The following is a 25,989-nucleotide window of genomic DNA, read 5'->3' on the forward strand; positions in this document are numbered from 1 at the left end:
ATAAAGAACGGGCATTCAGAGTAAATACAAATATTGGAGTGTACATACTATGAGCCAACGTTGAAAAGTTAGCTCCTACTCATAGAGCAATGTGAAAAAAATAGTCCTCAAAGGGAAACTATAGACTTTTTTTAGTGAGAATGTAGATATGATTTTATAATTCTATTTTACAAGCTTGTGGTGCCACATTTCCATTATTGTACTGCATATACAGAAAAACAAGTTCTCCCTCTAGTGGTTGTTTTTAAGTAGGTCAGAAGTGACCCACATATGTGTACTGAAAGTATGGACCCATCACACCATGATATCATTGAGCTGCAATGCACAATAGCGTGTAATTATTTTAAATTGGCAGCTTAAAGCAGGCAATACCGTTTTTTGTTTTTCATTGCATTGCATATCCTGTGTTGTGGTGTGCTGCACTGTGGTGTTGTACGGGTGCATTCTTTAGATGCGATGGGGTACCATGGAAAATGAATAGCATCCCAATACATTGCAGTAATTTGCACTTCTTACTGCAATCCAGTGGGCCCTAATGCCTCGTACACATGGCCGGATTTTCCGTGAAAAAAAGTCCGACAGGCTTTTTTCTTGGAAAGTCCGGCCATGTGTAGCCTCCATCTGACTTTTTTTTTTGTCGGAAGTCCGACGGACCTTAGATAGAGAACCTGTTCTCCTTCTGTCCGTCGGACTTCTGACAGACTTTTGCACGGTCAAAAGTCTGACCGTGTGTACGAGGCATTGGATACAGTAAGGTGCAACATTGTGCTCTAATACTAAATCACAGAACAGAGCCTGTATATGTAATGTTATAGGGCTGCCCAAGTACATAAAACCATACATGAACAAATAAAAAAACATTAATCCCTAAACAGTAATCAGACTTTTGACATTAATTTAATAACTTTTCATAGCTATCTATAAGAACAGATTAAGACTGTAGATTCCTTTTGCATTAGATGATTGGTCAGAAATCAAGCTTGTGAAAAAAGAGAAATAAGCATACATTTCTCATACAAATGCTTAAAGAATTAAATATATGCTCTTTTGTACAAAATCCAGAAAACTGTGTAAATAATGTAGAATTCTCGTTTGAATATTTTATATGTTATTGAATATTCAGTTACCAGAAAAGGGAAAACGTATATTTTGATATTTTAACTAGTGCCAAATATCTATTGTGCCAGGAAAATGGGCAGACCAGGTCTTTTTTAGATGTGTCATACCCAACATTATTCCTAGCTTAATTTTACTCTCAAAGTGTATGTCAAGGCAAAATTACAAATAAAAATAACAATAATAAAAAACATCCAGTATATATGTGCAATAAATGTTCATTTGCCTATGTTTTATTCCTGCAAGTACAGAAAACTACATTTTGTTCTGCCAGAAATGCACTGAGCTTGTAATTTTCTATTGTGGGCTGATAACACACAGCCGTTTTGTGAGTGGCATCAGCCTCACCCATTGTCTTTTGATAAACCACTCAGCCCCCCAACCACCCCCCTTAACCCAATACAGTGGTTGGAGCAAACGAGTCATCATTAAAAATTAACATAAAAAACCTCAGCGTGGGGGTCCATCCACCATCTATACCAGGTCCTACAGATCTGGTATGAACTTTAAGGGGAACCCATGCCAAAACACAAAGAAAATGGTGTGAAGTCCTCCCCTAAAATCTATACCAGGTCCTTATCTGAGAATGCAGCCCGGCAGGCCAGGAAAGGGAAGGGACGAGCGCTTTAACAATAAGGGGACCCCCAGATCCCAACCCCACCCCTATGTGAATGAGTAAGGGGTACATAGTATCCATATTTACTCACCAAATAAAATAAAATCAGTGGTTAATAAAAAGACAAAAGCAAAAAATGTACATTCATCATCAATCATGTTGTTCACCAATGTAGGTCCATGTCATACAAACTAAGACTAAGAATTTTTGGGATTTTGTGGGAGGCGTGAGGTATGTAGAGCCAGACACCCACCATCCCCGATACTTTGAAAAAAGAGAAGCATGGGTTGGACTTTAAATGAAGCATACAAAGCATACATCCCAGGACATACACAGCAAGAAATGATTATGGCAGTATCCTGTTGCATTGGAACTTAAGACATTAAATAAAGGCATTGCAAATCAACAATTGACAGTCATTGCTTTAAATACGGTATATAACAAAAATATGGTAACAGCAATGGTAACAGCATACCTAGTATATTGGTTAAAAATGGAATAATACATAAAATATAACCATATTAGTAGCAAGGTATAATAACATGATAAGTTCATAATTGACACAATGCAACTGGGCCAGTTCATAGGTGTATCTCCATACTGGATAGGTGCAGCCTAGATATGTTGGTACAATCCAGTTAATATATAGTAATGATTGCTGATAGTGGTGCAGTATATAGACAAGTGAGCTAATAAGCTCAAGATAGCATGGTATGACAACAAAATTAGTACCCAATACATAAAAAAAAACAGTTAATTGGAGTGAGTCTCCATAATAGATGTAGTCCCAATTGGTAGGTAGAGTCCAATTGGTATTTGGGGTAGTTGGTAAAAAGGTAGCATAAACGCGCAGTGGGGCATCTGTTGGCTCGACGTGTTTCATGGTCATCGCCACTCTTCAGGAGCAAGTATATGATGAATGTCTAAAATGTTAAAAAATAAAATTATGAAACTAAAAATAAAATTTTGTAATGGGTCTCGCTATGAAAAGGGGGGAGTGAGAGGAGGGGAAAAAGTAGAGGCAACAACGATTCGCCAAAATTACTAGGTGTGCGTAGATGTGGAGGGCAGACGGCTGGCCAAAGTAAGGTTAGCCCCGGGAGCTGAGGCAGACTGGCCCCACCATAAAGCTGGAACTCCAGTGAAAGGCTAGGATCCCCAGGGAGAGGCCTCCATGGGTGTAAAAATGTCTGTGACGTCAGTGCGCTGACGCTGCTGTTTCCACTCTGGCGTCCTTCACGAGGCGGCCGGCACAGGATAGTAGGCGGTTCACGCTGCTCGGCTGTCTAGCGCGGCTGTTTCCTCTCTCGGCCGCCACTATATTGGAGAATTTACTTCGTCCAGTGTAGCCTACCCCCCCACCCGATTGGTACCTCTATGTTCACCTTGTGCACCTTTGGACCCTATTTACTTTGTTTCAGGTAAATCCCTGTGATCTTAAATCAATCTACTGACTTAATCACCAATTTTCTTTCTCTCCTTTTTACTCCTCACCTACATTGGGTTATATATTTTAGCCGAGGGGTTGGCTTTCAGTCCCCTTATTACCTACTTTATCACCACAATTGGGGCACATCCCACTCTCCCTGATACAATTTTTACCACCAAACTCCTTATCACCTATTGGCTTTTTTATCTATTACCTTCTGTGACTGTCACTTTGTGCATTCACACATCACCCATTAATACTGATACATCCTTCTTCTCTAGATGGCCTCACTCATTTGGATTTACCAACAATTTTTACACCCATGGAGGCCTCTCCTTGGGGATCCTAGCCTTTCACTGGAGTTCCAGCTTTATGGTGGGGCCAGTCTGCCTCAGCTCCCGGGGGCTGACCTTACTTCGGCCAGCCATCTGCCCTCCACGCCTACGCCATCAGTTATAGACTCACTTGTAAGTAATTTTGGGGAATCGTTGTTGCCTCTACTTCCCCCCCCTCTCTCTCCCCCCTCTTTATAGCGAGACCCATTACAAAACGTTATTTTTAGTTTCATAATTTTATTTTTTAACATTTTAGACATTCATCGTATACTTGCTCCTGAAGAGTGGTGATGACCACGAAAAGTAATGACTGACAATTGTTGATTTGCAATGCCTTTATTTAATGTCTTAAGTTCCAATGCAACAGGATACTGCCATAATCATTTCTTGCTGTTTATGTCCTGGGATGTATGCTTCATTTAAAATGCCACCCATGCTTCTCTTTTTTTGTAGGTACATGTCAATCATGATGAACTTCAGCAAAAACATTGCCAGTTCTGCCTGCCTCTAAAGTAAACATAGGGGTGAGGTCATCCGGTGATGTAATTGACCATATATGGACATGTCTATATATAGTCAATGATGTCATATGGGGTCAGGGTCACCCTGCCTCCCTCCAGAAAAGTACTATTGTGAGAGCATGTGGCCTGGTATTGTTTGGGGGGGGGGGGTGAATGCTCCTTCCCTTCTTTCCTCGCCTGCCAAGCTGCATGCTCAGATAAGGGTCTGGCATGGATTATGGGATTTCACCATTTTTTATGACAGGGCTTCTTTGTTTACATTCTGCTGTCACCCGAGAGTGTTTGGCTGACAGCAGTAATAAGTCACTGGTTGTAAGGACACTGGCGGGTGCCAACACAAAATGCAGGAAAAAATTGCATGTTGTTTTTGGTGCATTTCCATTGAAGTCCAATGCCGCGTACACACGATCAGAAATTCCGACATCAAAACCGTGGATTTTTTTCAGACGGACTGTTCCCTTAAACTCTTGTCTTGCATACATACGGTCACACAAATGTTGTCAGAAATTCCGAATGTCAAGAACGTGGTCATGTACAACACCAAGACAAGCCTAGAAAAATTAAGTTTAATAATTCCGAGCATGCGTAGGATTTTTGTGCGCTGGAATTGGCTACAGACAATCGGAATTTCCGACAAGAACTTTTGTTGTCGGAAAAATTGAGAACCAGCTCTCAAATATTTGTTGTCGGAAATTCTGTCAGCAAATGTCCGATGGAGCATACACAAGGATCGGAATATCCGACCAAAAGCTCACATCGAACATTTGTTGTCATAAATTCCGACCGTTTGTACGCGGCATTAGAGGCCACAATTGTGTAGCAATTGCACCAAAAAAAGCAGGGGACCCTTTTTCAAAAAACGTACTATGTTTTGCTGTGAATGGGCACCATAAAGAATAATGTAATTTCTGTTGTCATGCGATTCAGTGCAATTCAAGTCGCATCGTAGATCACATTGATGTGAAGCAGGCCTTAATCTGCCAGCATGTTTTTGGAGTGTGGGGGGAAACCAAAGTACCTGCAGAAATCTTAATATAAATATGAATAGCCACAGGCAGTGAGAGTATTTTTCTTAATGAAAATTAAGGCTAGGTCCACACTGCTGCAATCCAATGTTGATCGGATTTCCAGTTTGATTATGTAGTGCAACTTGGATGCAACTTTGATAAGGTCTGCACATTCTTTGGAGCCATAACTGCACTGGAACCCCATCATTGGTATCAGTGGGAGAATTAGTACCCCACTGTTGGTATCATTGGGAAATATAGTGTCCTTCATTGGTATCAGTGGGAGGACTAGTACCCCATCATTGTTAACCAGTTGCCACCCAGACCTTCGGTGCACTGATTACAGGACAGCCCTAGCAGTGTCCATCAGTGCCATTAAATCAGTGCTCATCAGCGCCACCAATCAGTGCCCATAAGTGATGCCAGTCAGTTCAGCCTTTTAGTGCCTACCATTAGTACCGCCCATCAGCACCACCTATCAGTGCCCACCACTACCGCCTATCAGTACCCATAAGTGCCGCCGCATCAACGCACATCAGCGCAGAAAAGTTACTTACTTACAAAATGTACTGACAGTGACACCTATCATTGGTATCAGTGGGAGAAATAGTGCCCCATCATTGGAATCAGTGGGGGGAATAGTGCCCATCACTGGTATCGGTGGGGGGAATAGCGCCCATCATTGGTATCAGTGGGGGGAATAGTGCCTCATTGCTGCTATCAGTGAAAGAAATCGTGCCTTGAGAGCTAGTTGAAGGAAAGCAAAGTGCCACATCCAGTCTGCAGTTTGGGGCCCATTGTATGTAGACAATAAAACAAATACATAAAGCTGTCACTGGAACATTCATAAATATACAGTGTAGCTCACAGTACATTGATTTACATTATTTATACAGTGCCAATATACAGTATTGCTTGGTGCTTTACAAAGTATATAGAAATATTTTCATCATTTGCTGCCCCAGAATGTGATAATGTAATAAAGTTGTAGTGCTTAAAAAAAAATATATATATGCCACAAGACATCTTGTGATCCACCACCACACACTATTGAAAAGAGACTAAACCTACAGGGTTAATCTAAACACTTCAATGTTAAAGGTCTAATGCCGTGTACACACAATAATTTTTCGGGTTCTAAAAAATGATGTTGTTCAGGCTCTAGAAAAAAACTGAGTTTTTTTCAACTTGATCATTAAAACGACCTTGCCCACACACAATCGTGAAAAAAAATGCTCTAGCAAAGCGCGGTGACGTACAAAACTCGTACAACGGCACTATAAAGGGGACGTTCCATTCGGATGACGCCACACTTTGGGCTGCTTTAGCTGATTTCGTGTTAGTAAAAGACAATTAGCGCTTTTCTGTCTGTGAGGCCTTGTACACACGACCGAACATGTCCGCTGAAACTGGTGCGTCGGACCAGTTTCCGCGGACATGTCCGACCGTGTGTAGAGCCTACCGGACAGTTTTCCGGCCTAGCGGACAGGTTTCCAGCGGACAAAAGTTTCTTAGCATGCTAAGAAACTTGTCCGCTGGAAAGCTGTCCGTCGGACATGTCCGCTGGTTAGTACGTCTAACCAGCGGACCGAAATCCCGCGCATGCGTCAAATTGATTCGACGCATGCGTGGAAGCATTGAACTTCCGTGTCAGAGAACGTCGGTGTCGTATATGTCACCGCGTTCTCTGTCCGCGGGGATTTCGGTCTGATGGTGTGTACACACATCAGACCAAAACCTCCCAGCAGATATGTCTGATGAAAACGGTCCGCGGACCGTTTTCATCGGACATGTCTGGCCGTGTGTACAAGGCCTTACAGCGTGATGAACGTGCTTACTCCATTACGAATGGTAGTTTTACCAGAATGAGCGCTCCTGTCTCATAACTTGCTTCTGAGCATGCACAGATTTTTCACGTCCTTAAAGCCCACACACGACCATTTTTTACAACCCGAAAAACAACAACGTTAAAAACGTTGTTAAAAAAAATAGAGCATGTTCGAATTTTTTTTTGGTCGTTTTTCAGAACCCGAAAAATGCTCTGGAGCCCACACACGATAGTTTTTAATGACAACCCGAAAAATGATTGTGTGTACGCGGCATAAGGCTTCATGTACACTGGCAGCCCTAAACTTAAGTTTATGAGCTCTTGACGTTTTTTTTCCTCAAACATACAGTAGCCTGCTCGGATTGGCTTTGAGAGTCAGAGAGGCGTGGGCTGATGATGTTACAGCCTCTGCCAATCCAAGCAGGCTTTGTATTCATTAATAGAATACTTTGCTCGCCGTGATTGGCTCCAGCTCCAGCAAGAATGAAGAAGAATATATAGCTGCAGAAGGAAGAAATATGAAGCATCGGAAGCCTTGGAAGGGGGGCCGTCTTATATGGAGAGTACAGGCAAAAAATCTTAAAAAAACTGTAAAATTAGGGGGTCGTCTTATACGCCCGGTCGCCTTATACACCGGCAAATACGGTATGTGTATATATATATATATATATATATATATATATATATATATATATACATACATACATACACACACACACACATATATACATATATATACACACATACACACGTAGGCTTTTAGCAGAGTTTAGGAGCTGTCGCGTTTAGGTGAGGTTAACCCTCCCTCTCCTGAACGTGGAAAAATTGCATTCAGGATAGGAACGTTTTGACTGCCGGCCGAGGGAAAATACAAAACACGTCAAAAATGCATTTTGCATTTTCCAGAGGCTGGTCAGGGTTGACTAGTTTACATGTAGCCTAATAGGGTTGTAGCCAATAAAACCAGGGTTATGTTTCCTATATAAAACCATAAGATTAGAGTTAGGGGTTTAGGGTTAGGACTTTCCCCAACTTGTTCTCTCTCCAACTTAATCATTCCCTGACTTAGTTGGGGTAGGCGACACACTTTGATGGGGTAGGTCAGCCACGCCTCGTGACCATTGATCCCTGGGGACATGCCTTTTGACCTTTGACCTCTGGGGGAGGTCCCTATTCCAATCCCTGTGTCCTAGCCTAGTTCTTCAAGGAGAAACCCTAACCCTAAACAAAAACATATTTTTCTTCGTTTTCAAATAATTAGGGAATGATTAAAACAGCATTTTGCTGTCTGTGGCGCATTGCGAGGACTTTCTTTCACATCCTGTCTTGAGACCCAACAGGAAGAAAAAAATGTAATTGTCAATGAAACAGTTGTCCACATTGGAGGATTTTTCCTGCATTCCTGTTCCAGTAACAACTCCAAATTTCAGGCCTCTCTTACATTAACCACAGCATTACATATAATACTCCAAACCACCAGCTGATGACATGGTGATGCATCCTCCACCAGATGTACCAAGTCACATCTGATAACACCAAGGTCCATGACAGAAAATCGATTCTTTACGGTTTGATTCTTTTATTACAGGGTAACTGCTACACGGTTTTATTTAAAAGTGTTTAATAATGTTTGAGGCTGGGTTCACACTGGTGCGACACGACAGCCATCCTACTTTGGATCCGACTTTGCCCTGTGACTTCAAGCCGACTTACGTCCAACTTTCAATGAACAGGGATTCGACTTGGATGCCTGCCAATACCAGGCACTGTTCAGTATGAATCATGAGGGGGAAACTCCATGCCAAATTTTAAATAAAAAACCGGCATGGGCATACCAGGCCCCTTGGGTTTGGTATGGATTTGAAGGGGAACCCCCTACGCCCAAAAAATGCCATGGGGGTCCCCCAAGATCCATACCAGACCTATATCCGAGCACACAGCCCGGCCGATCAGGAAAGGGGGTGGGGACGAGCGAGCGCCCCCCCCTCCTGAACCATACCAGGCCGCATGCCCTCAACTTGGGGGTGCGTGCTTTGGGGCAGGGGGGTGCCCTGCGGCCCCCCATCCCAAAGCACCTTGTCCCCAAGTTAATGAGGACAAGGGCCCCTTCCCGACAACGCAGTCTGATTTATTACACCTATTTATATAGCGCCATCAATTTACACGATTTACATATACATTGTACATTCACATCAGTCCCTGCCTTAAAGGTGCTTACAATATAAGGTCCCTAACTCACATTCATACATACACATAATAGGGCCAATTTGTACAGGAACCAATTAAAGGGGCTGTAAACCGTCATGGTTTTTCGCCTAATGCATTAAGGTGAAAAACCTCCTGCTACGTACCAGTGCCCCCCTTATACTTACCGGAACCCTGTCTTTCTCCAGACAGGAACGAGCACACCACCTCTAGCTGGTATCTCGTGTGCTGATTCAATAGATTGATAGCACTGCTTTACTTTAATTGACGATTGCACAGTCATACAACAATGTAAACAAATATGGTGGCCCTTTTCCCCCCCACAAATAGAGCTTTCTTTTGGTGGTATTTGATCACCACTGTTTGTTTTTTTTTGTGCTAGAAAGCATAAAAAGACCGACAGTTTTGAAAAAATATTTTTTTTTTCTTTCTGCCAAAAAAACATATCCAATAATTATTATTATTTTTTTTTTAATAAAATTTCATCATAAATTTAGGCCAATATGTATTTTGCTACATATTTTTGGTAAAAAATCCCAATAAGCGGATATTTATTGGAAAGCACTTTGGGCCAGATTCACATAGAATTCCGGCGGCGTAACGTATTGCATTTAGGTTACACCGCCGCAAGTTTTATGGGCAAGTGCTTGATTCACAAAGCACTTGCCTGTAAACTTGCGGCGGCGTAGCGTAAATCCGTCCGGCGCAAGCCCGCCTAATTCAAATGGGATGTGTATCATTTAAATTAGGCGCGTTCCCGTGCCGAACGTACTGCGCATGCTCCGTTTTGAAATTTCCCGCCGTGCTTTGCGCGAAACGACGTCGCACCAACGTAATTTTTTGAATGGCGACGTGCGTTACGTCCTTTCCTATTCACGGACGACTTACGCAAAAAAAATAAAAAAAAATTAGGCGTACACCTGTCGGATCGAAGCCAGAAGCCGTTGTATCTTGGTTTGAGGATTCAAAATAAAGATACGATGCGGCAAATTTGAAAATACGCCGGAGTATCAGTAGATACGCCGGCGTATTTCATCTGTGAATCTGGCCCAATATTTATAGTGTCTACAAACTATGGTATATATACTTGAATTTGTATTTATTTACTAGTATTGGCAGTGATCAGCTGGACTGTGATATTGCGGCAGACAATCAGACTCAAACTGACACGAATACAGTGATCTGTGCTAAAAATAAGCCCAGTCACTGTACTAATGATACTGGCTGGAAGGGGTTAAACATCTAGGGTGATCAAAGGGTCAAATGTGTGCATAGTCAGTGTTTTGGTGTACTGTGTGTGGTGCTTTTACTAAGGGAAGTAATCGATTTTTTTTCCCTGCAAAGAAAATACGTGACTTGCCTGCTGACAGGACAGAGGTCTGCCTTGTTTACATAGGCAGAGCCCTGTCCTGTGTGTGTTCCCGACGATTGCTGGCAGTCATTTATTTGACGGCACCCACTGATCGGCATCTGCTGTGTATGATCACAGCAGAACTTGGTCGCAGGCAGCGTGGGCCCCCTACCCCAAGTGTCCTTGGATGAATGCTGAAACTGGCACGAAAGGCATAGGAACAGGTTTTCTGTGATTTTCAGTGCAATGCATAGGAAATAGCAAAGACAGCGACCGCTCTCAAGGGTTGAGTTCCAGCTTTGACTTTAAGTGGATGTAAACCCACTCTCATCCTTTCAAAACTACTGGCGTAGTGGTTATCTATAAGAATATACATGACAAATGTCTCCCCTTTGCCTGTCATGAGACCCGAAAAACTGCACATTCTGTGGGTGGGTCTGTTGTTCGGAGCTCAGTGGGTGGAGTCATGATATCAGTAGACTCCACACCTACTCCCCTTGTCAACATGAATTTTCTCCTGTGCATTTCTTACACTGAACTTCTGTTATGATCACTAACATCCAGTTAAAACCCAGAAAAGTCACCACATGACTTCAGCATGCCCAATCATGCTGAGTTGTGAAGCAGCCAATCCTGGGAGAGCTGGAGAAGAAAGGAGGGGATGAGAATTACACATAATGCCTCTCTAAGGCTCCTGCATGAAATATGTAAATCACCGGAAAGGGGAAGAACTGACTGGTATTTCTCTGTCTGTCTGTTTATATCTCACTGAAAAAAGATAAGAGGATTGATCAGAGCTGGATTAACTATTCGTGGCAAGACTGGGCGCAGGCAATATGAAATCCCATACTGTACAAGATATAAGCCTAAATTAAAAGAAAAAAAATTGGGTTTATATCCACTTTAATCTATTAGCAGCACGTAATGCAGATAGCAGAGAGAGATGACCATACTTGGTTAGCACACACTATAGTGGGATGTGCTTTGTTTATCAACCAAAGTTAACATTTCTGCTTCTGGTATCATTCTTGGATTTAATTGCCTACGGGCTTCTAATGACTCCCTGAAAATGTCAGTGGGGAAATCTTTCTGAAAAAATTGTGTCTCTGACACTCCTATAAAGCTATGCCACTCTCTCTCAGCTGAACTCCCCAACTACACCACGATCTACTGTGGGAGCATTACAAAATACATTTGCCTTATAATGGTCTCAGAAGTCATATGGAGCATGGATTTGTGATAATAATAGCTCACAACTGCAATTTTGTTTGAGAGATATAAAAAGAAAGCATGTGGTTAAATTTGCAAGCAATCACATAAAAAATGAAAAGAAACCCATTACCCTACCTGTTCCAGGTGATGGGCTCAAAAAAGTTATTAAAGCAGAGAAAGACAGGCAATTAGCATCTTCACTAATTAAACATTGATGGGCCCGATATTCATTCATTATAAGTTTCTTTGGATTAACAGTTTTGGAAGAATGTTATCTTTAACCTCCCTGGCGGTGTTCCCGAGACTGACTCGGGGTTAGATTTTCCTGCTACGATCGGTAACCCCGAGTCAGTCTCGGCTCGCCTCGCTGAATCCACAGGCACTTTTTACTTACCTTGTCCCTGGATCCAGCGATGCCACCGCGCTGTGTGAGCGAGCGGGACCTCGCTCGATTCACATAGTGCCTCCGTGTGACGCCGATCTCCGTTCCCTGCGACGTTACGACGCACGGGGACGGAGAACGGCGCCAAATTCAAAAAAGTAAACAAACACTATACATACAGTATACTGTAATCTTATAGATTACAGTACTGTATGTAAAAAAAACACACCCCCCTTGTCCCTAGTGGTCTGTCCTGTGTCATGCATGTCATTTTATATAATAAAAACGTTTCTTTCTCCCTGCAAACTGTAGATTGTCCATAGCAACCAAAAGTGTCCCTTTATGTCAAAAATAGTTTTAGATCAGCTAAAAAACAGCGATAATAAATTATAATCACTTGCAGAATTGTGCGATAGCGATTTGTGGGGAAATTCGTCATAAAAAAAAAAAAAATAATGACAGCAACAATTCTGCAACTGAGCAAATTTCAGTGATTTTAATTTGATTACATTATTGAATAATTTTTATTATAATTATATTATTATTTGTTATAATTATTTATAATTATTTATTATATTATAATTTATAATTTTGTTTTTAAAAAAATGTCATACCCGGGATGCCTATTAGAATCTTGTTTGGTCAGATTTAAGTGAGTTATTTCTAAAAATTACAGACCTACAATATAAAACGCCAAATTTCCTTGCAAATAATGGTACCGCTTTCAGCATGTTTTTTCTGAAAGAATCATACCGCCAGGGAGGTTAAAGAGGAAGTAAACCCTCTCTTAAAGCGGGAGTTCACCCATTTATTTATTTTTTTACCTTTTCCCCTTAGATTCCTGCTCGTTTTGTCTAGGGCAGGGGTATTGAATTAAAATTCATGGAGGTCCGATAAGTAAAATTTTCTTCCAGCCGAGGTCCGCATCGCAGTTTCGTGCAATTACCCCAATTCTTTACATTGCAGCCCAAGGGTGCAGGCACGACACACCATTCGTTTGAATGGGCTGCTGCGCCTGTGTTTCTGCTGGGAAAAGGTCCTGGCATCTTTTTAAAAAGGCAGCCACAAGGAAACTGCATGATGCTTTTGTACCATGCAATTTCCATGTGCAGAAAATTGCACTTTGCATTTTAGTGCATTTAGGAGTCAATGGTACCCCTTTACGTTTTCTGTGCAGCACCTCATTTTGTGCGCAGCTGGTTGTCCGCTTCACATCTTCCCCACCACAGCCCTGTCCCCCTTCACATATCCCCCCACACAGTATTACCCCCTTCACATATCACCCCACACAGTATTACCCCCCTTCACATATCACCCCACACAGTATTACCCCATCACATATCTCCCAACACAGTATTGCCCCATCACATATCCCCCACACAGTATTGCCCCATTACATATCACCCCACACAGTATTACCCCATCACATATCTCCCAACACAGTATTGCCCCATCACATATCCCCCACACAGTATTGCTCCATTACATATCCCCCCACACAGTTTTGCCCCCTTTACATGACCCCATCACATATCCCCCACACAGTATTACCACATTACACATCCCCCCACACAGTATTACCACATTACATATCCCCCCACACAGTTTTGCCCCCTTTACATGACCCCCATCACATATCCCCCACACATTATTGCCCCATAACATATCCCCCACACATTATTGCCCCCTTTACATGACCCCATCACAGATCCCCCCACACAGTATTGCCCCATCTAATATCCCCAAACACAGTATTGCCCCATCACATATCCCCCCACACAGTATTGCCCCATCACAGATCCACCCACACAGTATTGCCCCATTACATATCCCCACACAGTATTGCCCCATCACATATCCCCCCACACAGTATTGCCCCATCACAGATCCCCCCACACAGTATTGCCCCATCACAGATCCCCCCACACAGTATTGCCCCATTACATATCCCCCCACACAGTATTGCCCCATTACATATCCCCCACACAATATTGCCCCATCACATATCCCCCACACAGTATTGCCCCCTTTACATGACCCCCATCACAGATCCCCCCCCATACAGTATTGCCCCTTTACATGACCCCCATCACAGATCCCACCACACAGTATTGCCCCATCACATATCCCCCACACAGTATTGCCCCATCACATATCCCCCACACAGTATTGCCCCCTTTACATGACCCCCATCACAGATCCCCCCCCATACAGTATTGCCCCTTTACATGACCCCCATCACAGATCCCCCCCCCATACAGTATTGCCCCATCACATATTCCCCCCCTCCACACACAATATTGCCCCATCACATAATTCCCCCCACACAGTACTGCCCCCTTTACATGATGCCCCCTTTACATGACCCCCCCTTCACACACACAGCACTGCCCCCGCTCCCCATCCTTATCATTTTCATACATTTTCCTCCCTTCCTCCCTTCCCTCTCCACTCCTACCTTTCACAGAGCGCGGGGCGGGAGGCGGGACAGTCGTGGACTGAAGGCGCGGGAGCTGTCGGGTTGACTTTTCGGCGAACTGGTGATTGGCTGCTAGGACCGCCTCCTAGCAGCCAATCACCTCCCATCTAACACGACAGGCAGCTACCTCTCTGGTCCCGCCTCCCGCTGTCCGCTCCTCTGCTAATAATAGCGGAGGAGGCTGGGGACCAAAGCGGCGACTAAATGGCGCGATCGCCGCGGTCCGGAAAGAGCAGCAGCTCGGGCCGGACGCGGACCGCGGGCCGCCATTTAGTGATGCCTGGTCTAGGGGAATAGGCTAGTTGTTTTAAAATATGAGCTGTACTTACCGTTTTCGAGATGCATCTTCTCCGTCGCTTCCGGGTATGGGTCTTCGGGAGCGGGCGTTCCTTCTTGATTGACAGTCTTCCGAGAGGCTTCCGACAATCGCATCCATCGCGTTTCTCGTAGCCGAAAGAAGCCGAACGTCGGTGCGGCTCTATACTGCGCCTGCGCACCGACGTTCGGCTTCTTTCGGAAAATCGTGACGCGATGGATGCGACCGTCGGAAGCCTCTCGGAAGACTGTCAATCAAGAAGGAACGCCCAGTCCCGCAGCCCATACCCGGAAGCGGCGGAGAAGATGCATCTCGTAAACGGTAAGTACAGCTCATATTTTAAAACAACTAGCCGATTCCCCTAGACAAAACGAGCATTCATCTAAGGGGAAAATGTGTTCTCTATGGATGAACCTCCGCTTTAAAAAGAAAAAAAAGCAAGACAAGGGCATACTATACTAGCATAGCATACTAGCTCATTATGAATTACTTACCTGAGAACGAAGCCCCAGCAGCGGTCCTCGGACACCACCTCCGTTGCTGCCATGATACCCGGAGTGACTTCCGGGTATCGCTGCTCAGGAGCTGTGACTGGCCGAAGCAGTGATGACATCACTCCCGCACATGCGCACAGGAGCCGCCACCAACGGCATGATGCTGTTAATAGCGGTACGCTCAGTGCACCTGCGCGCCTTAGACATTGGTGCGTTTTTTCTTGATAATATCTCCTTGACCTTGTAGGTTAAGGAGATATTTCTTGGACCTACAGGTAAGCCTTAATCTGGGCTTACCTGTAGGTCAAAGTGGTCTGTTAGGCCCTGTACACCCGGCCGGGAATCCCGTCAGGAAAAAATGTTGGTTTTCCTGACGCGATTCCTGGCAAGCTTTTCTTGCAAAGCCATGCATACAGACGGACATTAAAAAGAACCGCTGTTCTTTTAAATGGCAAGAATGCGGTGACGTCATCGACTACAACGAGCCGGCTCTCGTCACATTCGATGCTGTCGCTACCATCTTGCTACACCCCACACTAAACTTGTATGCTACTGCGCATGCGTCAAACTCTTATCGAGCATGCGCGGGTTTACCTGGGACAGGTAAGCATACAGATTCCCGGCCAAATGCTCTCCTGCCGGCTCTCCTCGGCCGTGTGTACGAGGCTTAAGGGTTTAAAACCGTTTTAATTAAAAATTCATTTTTTCTGGTCACAATACCGCTTACTAGTGCAGCAGTACTTTGTGTAGGATGTATGACAGTAACGGTCTAAAAAATTACTGAATTTATTCTGAGTGTAGGTGTTTTACAATACATTTCTAAAACAACTTGACATAAAAACTACTTTTCTAATAAAATAGTGTATTATGCAGCTTTCATTTTAAAGGCTTTGTTTACTGTAAGTTTTTCTTGTGTGAAGAAAACATGCTAAGTCAAAGAAAATGAGGGCTATTAACCCTGAATGTTTTAACAAGTCAGCGAGAAAATAATCAGCCAGTCATTTTGAGACATTGTAGTGTCAGAATATTACACAGTGCTTCAATAAATACAACGCTAAGTAATTATGTTAATGCTTTTGTTCTTCACAATAAGGTTCACTGAAAGCTACGGTATGAGCATAACCTTCAATTTATCTTATGATGGATTTGAAATAAAAAGAACAAAATGACAAGTGAATTATGTTGGTTTTGTCTTTTGTAAATTATGCAATATAATGGTATCAGTGTGAGCTATCGCCTACAGATTACACTTAAACTGTATCCAAGAAGAGGGAAACGCAAACCCTGACAAAGAAAATGAACAACAAAATGGGAGAGACAAACCCTGGCTCCAGAGCAAAAATGGTAAACACAATGAAAAACAAGAGCTTCGGGGGTCTTTCCAAGAATGAAATGAAAAAAAAAAAAACACCCAACCAACTATAAATATCCAAACTTAATCAATATGTTAAGAATATATAACTTTATTAGCCAACTGACCCCTGGACAATTATACAATAAACCACACACACAAACATAAAAGCATTTAGAATAAACCCAAAACACATTAGCCATGTACAGTACCTTGCAAAAGTATTCACCCCCTTGGCTTTTTACCTATTTTGTTACATTACAGCCTTTAGTTCAATGTCGAGCCGAGGTTCACTCAAATAACATCTATATCAGACTTAATTCTTTATACTTCTTACATGTACAATTGGCATTTATTTTTTATTTTTTTTAGGCTGCACATACCTTATAATCTATATTTGCAATCCGGCTTCCGGGTACTTCTCCCGTGGGAGTAGGCGTTTCCAAGCTGAGCCGCAATGTAATCTGGGAGTTCGCCCAGATGATTGATGTCTATCAGAAAATGTTCCCCCCGGTGGATAAGGCCCCGCCCCCCGTATTACGTAGTTGCGTCACGGAGTTTCCGAAAAGAACACGAACATGCTGAGCTGCGAGTCAGCTCTACACGGCACCTGCGCACCGACTAGGAGCTGTGTAGAGCTGACTGCGCAGGCACCGTATAGAGCTGACGCGCAGCTCGGCATGTTCGGGTTCTTTCGGAAACTCTGTGACACTCGTGATGCAACTACGCAATACGGGGGGTGGGGCCTTATCCGCCAGGGGGAACATTTTCTGATAGACATCAATCATCTGGGCGAACTCCCAGATTACATTGCGGCTCAGCGTGGAAACGCCTACTCCCGCGGAAGAAGTACCCGGAAGCCGGATTGCAAATATAGATTATAAGGTATGTGCAGCCTAAAAAAAAAAAATGCCAATTGTACATGTTAGAAGCATAAAGAATTTAGTCTGATATAGAGGTTATTTGGGTGAACCTCCGCTTTAAGAACAAACCTACAGACCCTATCTTATTTGTAACCCGGGGACCCCCTGTATGTTAGTTTTTTTTTTCCTGTATTAGCATTACACTTTTATGGGTATACATTTTGATATGACAAATACAATTTCAGTTGATAAAATGTCACATCATTCTGCATCCTGCAAACCACTATTCTGTAGCTCCACCATCTTCAGGACATGTGAAAGCCCAAAAAATTCAACTGGGATTTTAGATCTGCATGCCGAATGGGTGGTAGCTATGGTTCGCATCTGGACACCCGAACAAAAAAAAGAGTTTTAGCAGAATTGAATCTGTGGTGATTCACCAAGCTCTTATAAATAGAGAAAAGACAAAACTGTGCTGAAAAAATCCAAGAAGAGCAGAGGACACAGATTAGGTTATGACCGAACACTAGTGCACAGTCTCTGCCAGATGGCACTGGGACCATCTGAGGGTTTGGGCAGGGTTTGGTGAATTTCTCCAATGCAAGTCATCAGATCCTGTGAGGGTAATAAAAGAGCATCATTAGAATATCTAAGGACACAACATTAAAAAGAACATTAGAATAGATGAATTGCACAGCAGCAATATGTAAGGAATAAATCACAGCTACGTACACAGAGATTCACAAACTATAAAAGCATTCTTATGTACTCCAATATGTCTCACACCCTTTTTAACCTTTAAGCAGTTCTCTTCACCGACATATTATACTAATGTGCGACACACACTAATAATTCAATAAGTATCACTCTCTATATTAGATTTACTCTTGTTTGGCCGATGACCTCACTCCACAGTAGAAAAGAAAAGCATTTGCGAAAGACGTCATTCAAGCTCAAGTGTTTTAAGCATATGGCCATTATTAAGTCTTATACACACATTTACACAAATATAATCTTACTTTTTTGTAAGGGTATTCCTCCAATTTCATTTTTATCAAATCAGCTTCCAGTTTAGTGCTTCTCATCCTGACAAACTGACTTTGGGCGAGCTCTGCCTGTTTATGGATACAATCTGGACAGGAGGCTGGGTCATGCATCTTAGCCCGTATGACCTAAATAAAAAATAAAAAATTGAATGCCCTAATGAGCCAGCTCTCCAAACAAAATAATTATTCTCCCAGTTTGACTCCAATTAAGGAATGCTGAACCAATTGGATAAAATCAGTAAAGGGCATTGTTATAAAAATGACTGGAAAACCTCAAAGTAGCTAAGAGACTTCACAGTCAGAAAACTTGTGTCAACCCTCATATCCCAGCTCCAAAATGTGTGCTTTTTGGATTCCAAATAAGAGCTCATACTGCTTACAGAGTTATCCAGGATCAAGAGCTATCAGGGGACTCTGGAAAGTAAAAGGATGTATGTGCCCATTATCCAAGGTACATTTTTGCAATTAGGGAAATTCCACACATTCATTTTGAGAAAATACCTCAGTAAACGTATTCTGTAAATCCATAGGTCCCCACACCCAGAATTTTCCATCATGGTTCTTCTCCATCCAATAGTAAGCATTGTAGCAGGGCGCTTCCTTGCCAGGGTCCAGGTCTAATAAACAGCCACGCCCGGGCCTCCGACAGTCATGTACTTTCCAGCACCGCCGACCGATTCGCTCTCCGGGCCCCCCGATGGCACGGGAGAGCCCAGAGAAGCACCGGATGGCGGCGGGAGACGTCCCCTCCCGCTGCCTATAAGAACGATCAAGCGGCGGGATCGCCGCTTTGATCGTTCTTATCGTGAACAGAATCGACGGCTGAAGACGGCGATATCTGAATGATGCCTGTAGCTGCAGGCATCATTTAGATATCACCGCACAAAGCCAGGGACGTCCTCGGTCGGCAAGAGGTTAATAATGAGTCAGCTGTGTTCTGGGCTTTAAGTAATCACCAGGCCAAGGCTCTAGGCTCCCAGTTGGAGACGACTTCACCCTGCAGACAGGAGGTCTGGATATGGGAGTCAGTAGGGCTTCACCTAGGAGAGAGAGGAGGGAGCCAGTACGAGGCTACTTGCTGTATGCACTGAGGTGCTGGTCATCTGGTCTGAACCCTCTTCCCTGCCAGAGTAATTTACACTGTAATCAGTGCATTTTCATAGCACTGATCTCTGTATAAATGACAATGGTCCCAAAATAACGTCAAAAGTGTCCGATGTGTCTGCCATAATGTTGCACTCACAATAAAAATCGCAGATCGCCACCATTACTAATAAAAAAAAATAATAATAAAAATGCCATAAAATAATCCCCTATTTTTTAGACGCCATAACTTTTGCGCAAACCAATCAATATACGCTTATTGCGATTTTTTTTAACCAAAATTATGTAGAACAACACATATTATGTCTTTTTGGGGGATATTTATTATAGCAAAAAGTAAAAAATATTGCTTTTTTTTTTTTTAAATCAACGCTCTTTTTTTTTTTGGGTATAGCGCAAAAAATAAAATGAATCAGAGGATTCACTTACCATTCCCGGGGGTAAATTCTTCCGGGGCTGAAGTGGTTAAAAACAAACAAACAAGTGTTTACAACCCCTTTAAGCTTTGCCAATAAAGCCTGGAAGCTTATTGATTACTATACAGAGATGCACCAGATTTTGCACTCTCCAGTTTTGGTGAATAACCCCCTCCATGGACATTTTTTTTTTCTTTTCATAAACATGGTGTGCAATACTGCAAAATACTTGCACAGAGTACAAATGATGGCAGTACTATTGACTGTATATTTCCGATTGCTCATACTTTAAACAGTGCTTTTATATAAAGTCACACTGATAGCTGGATTCAGGTAGGGGCGCGCATCTTTGCAGCAGCGTAGCGTATTTACACTACGCCGCCGTAAGTCAGAGAGGCAAGTACTGTATTCACAAAGTACTTGCCTCCTAAGTTACCGCGGCGTAGCGTAAATAGGCCGGCGTAAGCGCGCCTAATTCAAATGAGGATGTGGGGGGCGTGTTTTATGCATATTAACTGTGACCTAGGGGGCATCTTTATCTTTAGGCGGCGTATCTCTTACGGAAACGGCATATCTTTACTGCGACGGGCGCATGTACGTTCGTGAATAGGCGTATCTAGTCATTTACATATTCTACGCCGAACTCAATGGAAGCGCCACCTAGCGGCCTGCCTAAATATTGCACCCTAAGATACGACGGTGCAGGCTGTCGTATCTTTGCTAGGTTTAAGTGTATCTCAGTTTGAGAATACACTTTAACTTGGGACGGTGCAGATTCCGAGTTAGGTCGGCGTATCTACTGATACGCCGGCCTAACTCTCTAGGAATCCACCTATGAATGTTCACTTTTACTTTGTCGCCTATTCATCACCCTTATATCTTCTGTTAAACATAAGATGGCCTTGCCTCACCCACACAATCATTATATACCTGTTTCATAGTTTCATTGATATTCTGCATTTGTAGTCTGTTCATTATCGCACTGGGGATGTAACATGAAGGATGCCTATCTGTTGAAATCTGTTGTTGTCTTGGATGTGGCTTTTTTCCTTGGGTTAATGTTGGCTGTTGATGAAGATGCTGTATCTTCTTGGAACAATAAGACAGCAATGGAGAAGTCTCCTTCTCTGTATAATTTGGCCGAGAAACTGAAAAGATAACATGTACTTCATGTAACCAAAATCTATTAAGCATACAACTTGAAACAATGTGACTTTTTTACATACAAAATAAAAGATAGGCATTGAGTTAATATTCATGTGTGATAAAGCAGTATTGATCCCGAAAACAAAATTCTACATTATGCAGCTTCTTAATTCTTAAACCACTGCATCTAAGAATTGGTGAGCTGTAATATAAAACATTTTTGTTTTGGGGTATATTACCACTTTAAAGTTCTAACTTCTGCACAGCAATCAACTTCATTAAAAGTCTGGATTAATGCACAAAAAGAAGAAAAAAAGAGGCTGAATTGTTTAAAAAAAATAATAATATATCCCCTGCAACCCCTGAGACATACATACTCATGAGTCAAACTAGGAAGCATACCTATCTATCTATCTATCTATCTATCTATCTATCTATCTATCTATCTATCTATCTATCTATCGGGATGGTCTGGATGCCTTCTCCAAATAATACTATATGGAGAAAACCTGGTACATGAAGAAGTTTATCAGAAAATTAAAGGAAATCCAAATTGACAAGGCCTTTGACGATCCCAATACAACTGTGGACTGCAACAAAAAGTAATTACAGCTGGAAATCTATAATAAAAAATGTGCTTAATTTAGGAAATCTATAGTGATTGCTTTTTAATATACCTTCACTTATTTTTAACTTATTACGGGCAGGGCTAATACAAGTTTAAAAATTATTTTCAATATTTAAAAATGTGTTTAAAAGTTTTAAGAGCCCTTAGATTAGCTGAACAAAGCCATGCTTAATCAAACACAGCCCCGCTGATCATAAACTATTTTTTTTTTTTTAACCATTATTATAGTGTAAGCCTGGGGTCAATTCACAAATGTTTATCGTGTGCAATATTTGTGTTTTATATGAAATATCGCATGCAATTTACTACAGGTAACAAATTTTATATAATTTTTTTCACATAAATATAGTTTTTTTAGAGTATTTGATTGCCTCTGTGTTTTTAATTTTTTACTATAAAATAAGGTGAGAATAAATAAACAAAAAAAAAAGGAAACAATATTTTTAACTTTTTTGCTATAAAACATATCCCATAAAAAATAAACTCCTAATAAATATTGGCCAAAATGTATTCTGCTACATGACTTTGGTATAAAAAAAATCCCAATAAGTGTATATGGATTGGTTTGTGTGAAAGTAATAGTGCGGCGGGCAATCGGACGCTGGGGGGGGGGGGAACTAATTGCCACTGACATCACCAGTGACATTATTAAAGTGATCAGTGCCATTAATATGCACTGTCAATGTACTAATGACACTTGGCAGGAAGAGGTTGACATCTAGGGTGATTAAAGGGTTAAATGTGTGCCTACCAATTATGTGTACTGTGTTCTGCTTTTACCAGGTGGGAACTAGTTGTTTTTTTTCCCTGCTTAGCAGGGAATAAAAACAACAACAAGATCCCTTTTCACTGAACACGGCTTTGTATTGTTTATATTTACAAGGTTGTGTTCAGGGAAGCTCAGAGCTGATTACCGGGTGCCGGTGACTTGTCCTCAATGTTCCCCTAACGGGGAAGTTCCTTCACTGACTGCGCAGGCGCAAACTTCCTGACGGAAATCTCCGAACCTCGCCCGGCATCCAGGCTCATTCTTTAACATCCCTGTGGATTGGAGGATGTTAAAAAAAGAGCCAGGAGGCCGAGCGCAGCGAGGACGTGAGGCCGACTGGCCACTTACCTCGAAATCCACGTCGCCTTGGATGCCGGCCGCCGTTCGGGGATTTCCGTCAGCAAGTTTGCACCTGCGCAGTCCTTGAAGGAACTTTCCCGATAGCTGGAACCATCTCAGTGCATCAGTTTGCGCATGCGCTGGAACTTCCACGATACCTGGAACCAGCACGGCAGATCACCGGCACTCAATGATTGGCTGGGATTGACACTGTATGTAGCAGAATACATATTGGCCTACATTTTTGCAGAAATCTGATTTTTTTTATTCTTCTATTTGATATGTTTTATAGCAGAAAGTAAAAAAAATTTTTTTTTTCAAAATTGCCACTCTTTTTTTGTTTATAGCGCAAAAAATAAGAACTGCAGTGGTGATCAAATCCCACCAAAAGAAAGCTTTATTTGTGGGGAAAAAATTACAATTTTTTTTATTTGGGTACAGTGTGGCATGGCCACGCAATTGTCAGTTAATGTAACGCAGTGCAGTATCACAAAAACTAGCCGTATTATTGAAGAGGAGTAAATCTTCCGGAGGTCAAGCTGGTCTACATCAGGTAGTTTTTTTGTTTGTTTTGAAATGTTCTACTAACCAATAATTCTCTGGTACTGCCCTGTTAAAGAACGGAAGGGGTGGCTTCAGTACAGAAATAAAGCATATTCTTTTTACACCTACAATTTCTTTCAATGCTTAAACATTGCTAAATCGAAAATCTTTGAAGGAGGAGGGAATGGTAAGACAATCCTCTGATTAATTAGGCAGTCTGTGTACATATTTAGCTTTAGCTATTCAGTTGTATAAAATAATAGGATTCTTTTGTGAAAAATAATTGATCATAGACTCCTTAAAACATGGGTCTTCAAACTATGGCCCTCCAGTTGTTCAGGAACTACAATTCCCATCATGCCTAGTCATATCTGTGAATGTGAGAGTTTTACAATGCCTTATGGAATGTGTAGTTCCGCAACAGCTGGAGGGCCATAGTTTGAGGATCCCTGCAATATCTTCACAAAGGCCCCTTTCACATTGGGCAGTGGAGGTGCGGTGACAGCATAGCAACGCTATTTTTAGCGCCGTTATACCGTCGTATTTACCGCGATATTCGGGCGCTAGCGGTGCGGTATTAACCCCCGCTAGCGGCCGAAAAAGGGTTAATACCACCCGCAATGCGCCTCTGCAGAGGAGCATTGCGGGTGGTATTACCGCAGTTTCCCATTGATTTCAATAGGAAGGCGCGGTATAGGAGCGGTAAACACACCGCTCCTATACCACTCCAAAGATGCGGCAAGCAGGACTTTTGGAGCGGTCCTGCTACCGCACCGCTTCAGTGTGAAAGCCTTCGGGCTTTCACATTGAAGCCTGCAGGGCATGATTTTTTCATGCGGTATAGCAGCGCTATTTTTAGCGATGTACCGCATGAAAAACGCCTCAATGGAGCAGGTGGGCGGAGCCTAGCGGGTCGGTCATGCCTGACTAGAGCTCCGCACCGTGACTGGAAAAGACCCGCAAATAACGGAGGAACGGAGCGGGTGAGAGCCGGGAAAACCGCAGGAAAGGCTAACTGAAGGGTGAGAGAACATTTTGACACCAAAATGGTGTTAAACGGCACAAAAGGCAGAGGGAAAGCACATAGCAGCAGCGGCGCTCAGCATCCTAAGAGCACTGCTCTGAAAAAGGCGCCAGTCTCCTCAGATGCCCTCACCTCAGGAAAATCTAAATCCACCTCAGCTAAAGCATCTAAACAGATGGCTTCCCTGAGGAGCACCGCCACAGACAGTGAAGAGGAGGATGTAGCGCAGGATGGTACCTCACAAATAACTCAAGGGACAGCGGTCCCTAACAGCATAATGAGACAATTTGAGAAAATGCTTCACAAGGCACTGCAGAATACCTCAGATCAGATTACAACTAAGCTCACTAAAGAAATCAGAGAGCTTGGTAATCGAACGGATGCTCTGGAGTCTAAAGTGGACGAAATAGAAATTTTTACTCAGGACTGCATATCTGAAATTGAAAATCTTAAGGAGGAGAACTTAACACTGCAGAGTAAGTTGGAGGAATTTGAGAACCGCGCCAGGAGGTCTAATTTAAGATTTAGAGGTATACCTGAATCCATCATTGATCTGAATGGCACAATGTTAGCGCTGTGCCAGGAAATATTGCCTGGGATACCAGCTGACAGGCTGGAAATGGACAGAGTCCACCGCGCTTTAACTCAGAGGAAAGCTGATGGTCCCCCGAGGGACATCATAGCTAAATTTCACTTCTATAAGACTAAAGAGCTAATCCTTCAGAACACCAGGGAGAAAAACAAGCTCTCTTTTCAGGGACACGACTACCAAATCTTTGCGGACATATCGCAACTCACAATCAATAAGAGAAGAGCAATGAGACCCCTATTACAGGAATTGCAGCAACGCCACATTAGGTACCAATGGGGCTTCCCCTTCTCCCTGCGCTTTACTTATCAAGGCACGAAAATTGTGTGCAGGACCCCAGAACAGCTTCACCAAGCACTGATTGACTTTAAAATAATAGAGACCTCACCGACAACGACAGCTGCACGAAGAAGATCGGCATCTAACTCCCCACGCGATAGCTCACCGCAACAAAACCAGGGCAACGGTATTCAACAGCTGCATAAGCGTGGCAGATTCGTGGAACAACAGCAGGATCAAGAAGACACGATGGACTGATACCTAAGAGCTTATGCATTTTACTTACCTCATGGCACACCGACTTGAATCCTTTCTGCAGATGTACCATTTGAATAGAGCAGCAGCTCTGGACTCTGTCATTTAAATGTATTTACTTTCTCTCTCTTTCTTTCTCTCTTCTCTTTCCACATATCACATATATGCCATAAGGTCTAAGGCCATACATGTCGCCATCAAAAGCAATAGATGCTCCTAATCCCTTCAATGTAGGTCTATCTCACTGCTTCTCCCCTTCAGAGGGCTAGTAAGCATAGTATACAGATTGATTCCCACCTTACATATCTCTTTTCTCACTTTCCTCTTACTTTATCTAATTTTCCTC

The 25,989-nt window shown here is 42.7% G+C and overlaps 1 protein-coding gene across 1 annotated transcript; it reads right to left on the bottom strand.

The window, feature by feature from the left end:
• Positions 1-17,670: 17,670 nt before the first annotated feature.
• C9H8orf48 (chromosome 9 C8orf48 homolog) lies at positions 17,671-21,216 on the bottom strand. The gene is made up of 3 exons (XM_040323954.1): positions 21,002-21,216; positions 18,525-18,677; positions 17,671-18,120 (listed from the first exon to the last, which is right to left on the bottom strand). Exons 1-3 carry the CDS (start codon positions 21,044-21,046, stop codon positions 18,019-18,021), a joined length of 300 nt encoding a protein of 99 aa, XP_040179888.1. The 5' UTR covers positions 21,047-21,216; the 3' UTR covers positions 17,671-18,018.
• Positions 21,217-25,989: the final 4,773 nt, after the last annotated feature.

The sequence above is a fragment of the Rana temporaria genome, chromosome 9 (genome assembly GCF_905171775.1).
Source record: "Rana temporaria chromosome 9, aRanTem1.1, whole genome shotgun sequence".
NCBI classification, from domain to species: Eukaryota; Metazoa; Chordata; class Amphibia; order Anura; family Ranidae; genus Rana; species Rana temporaria.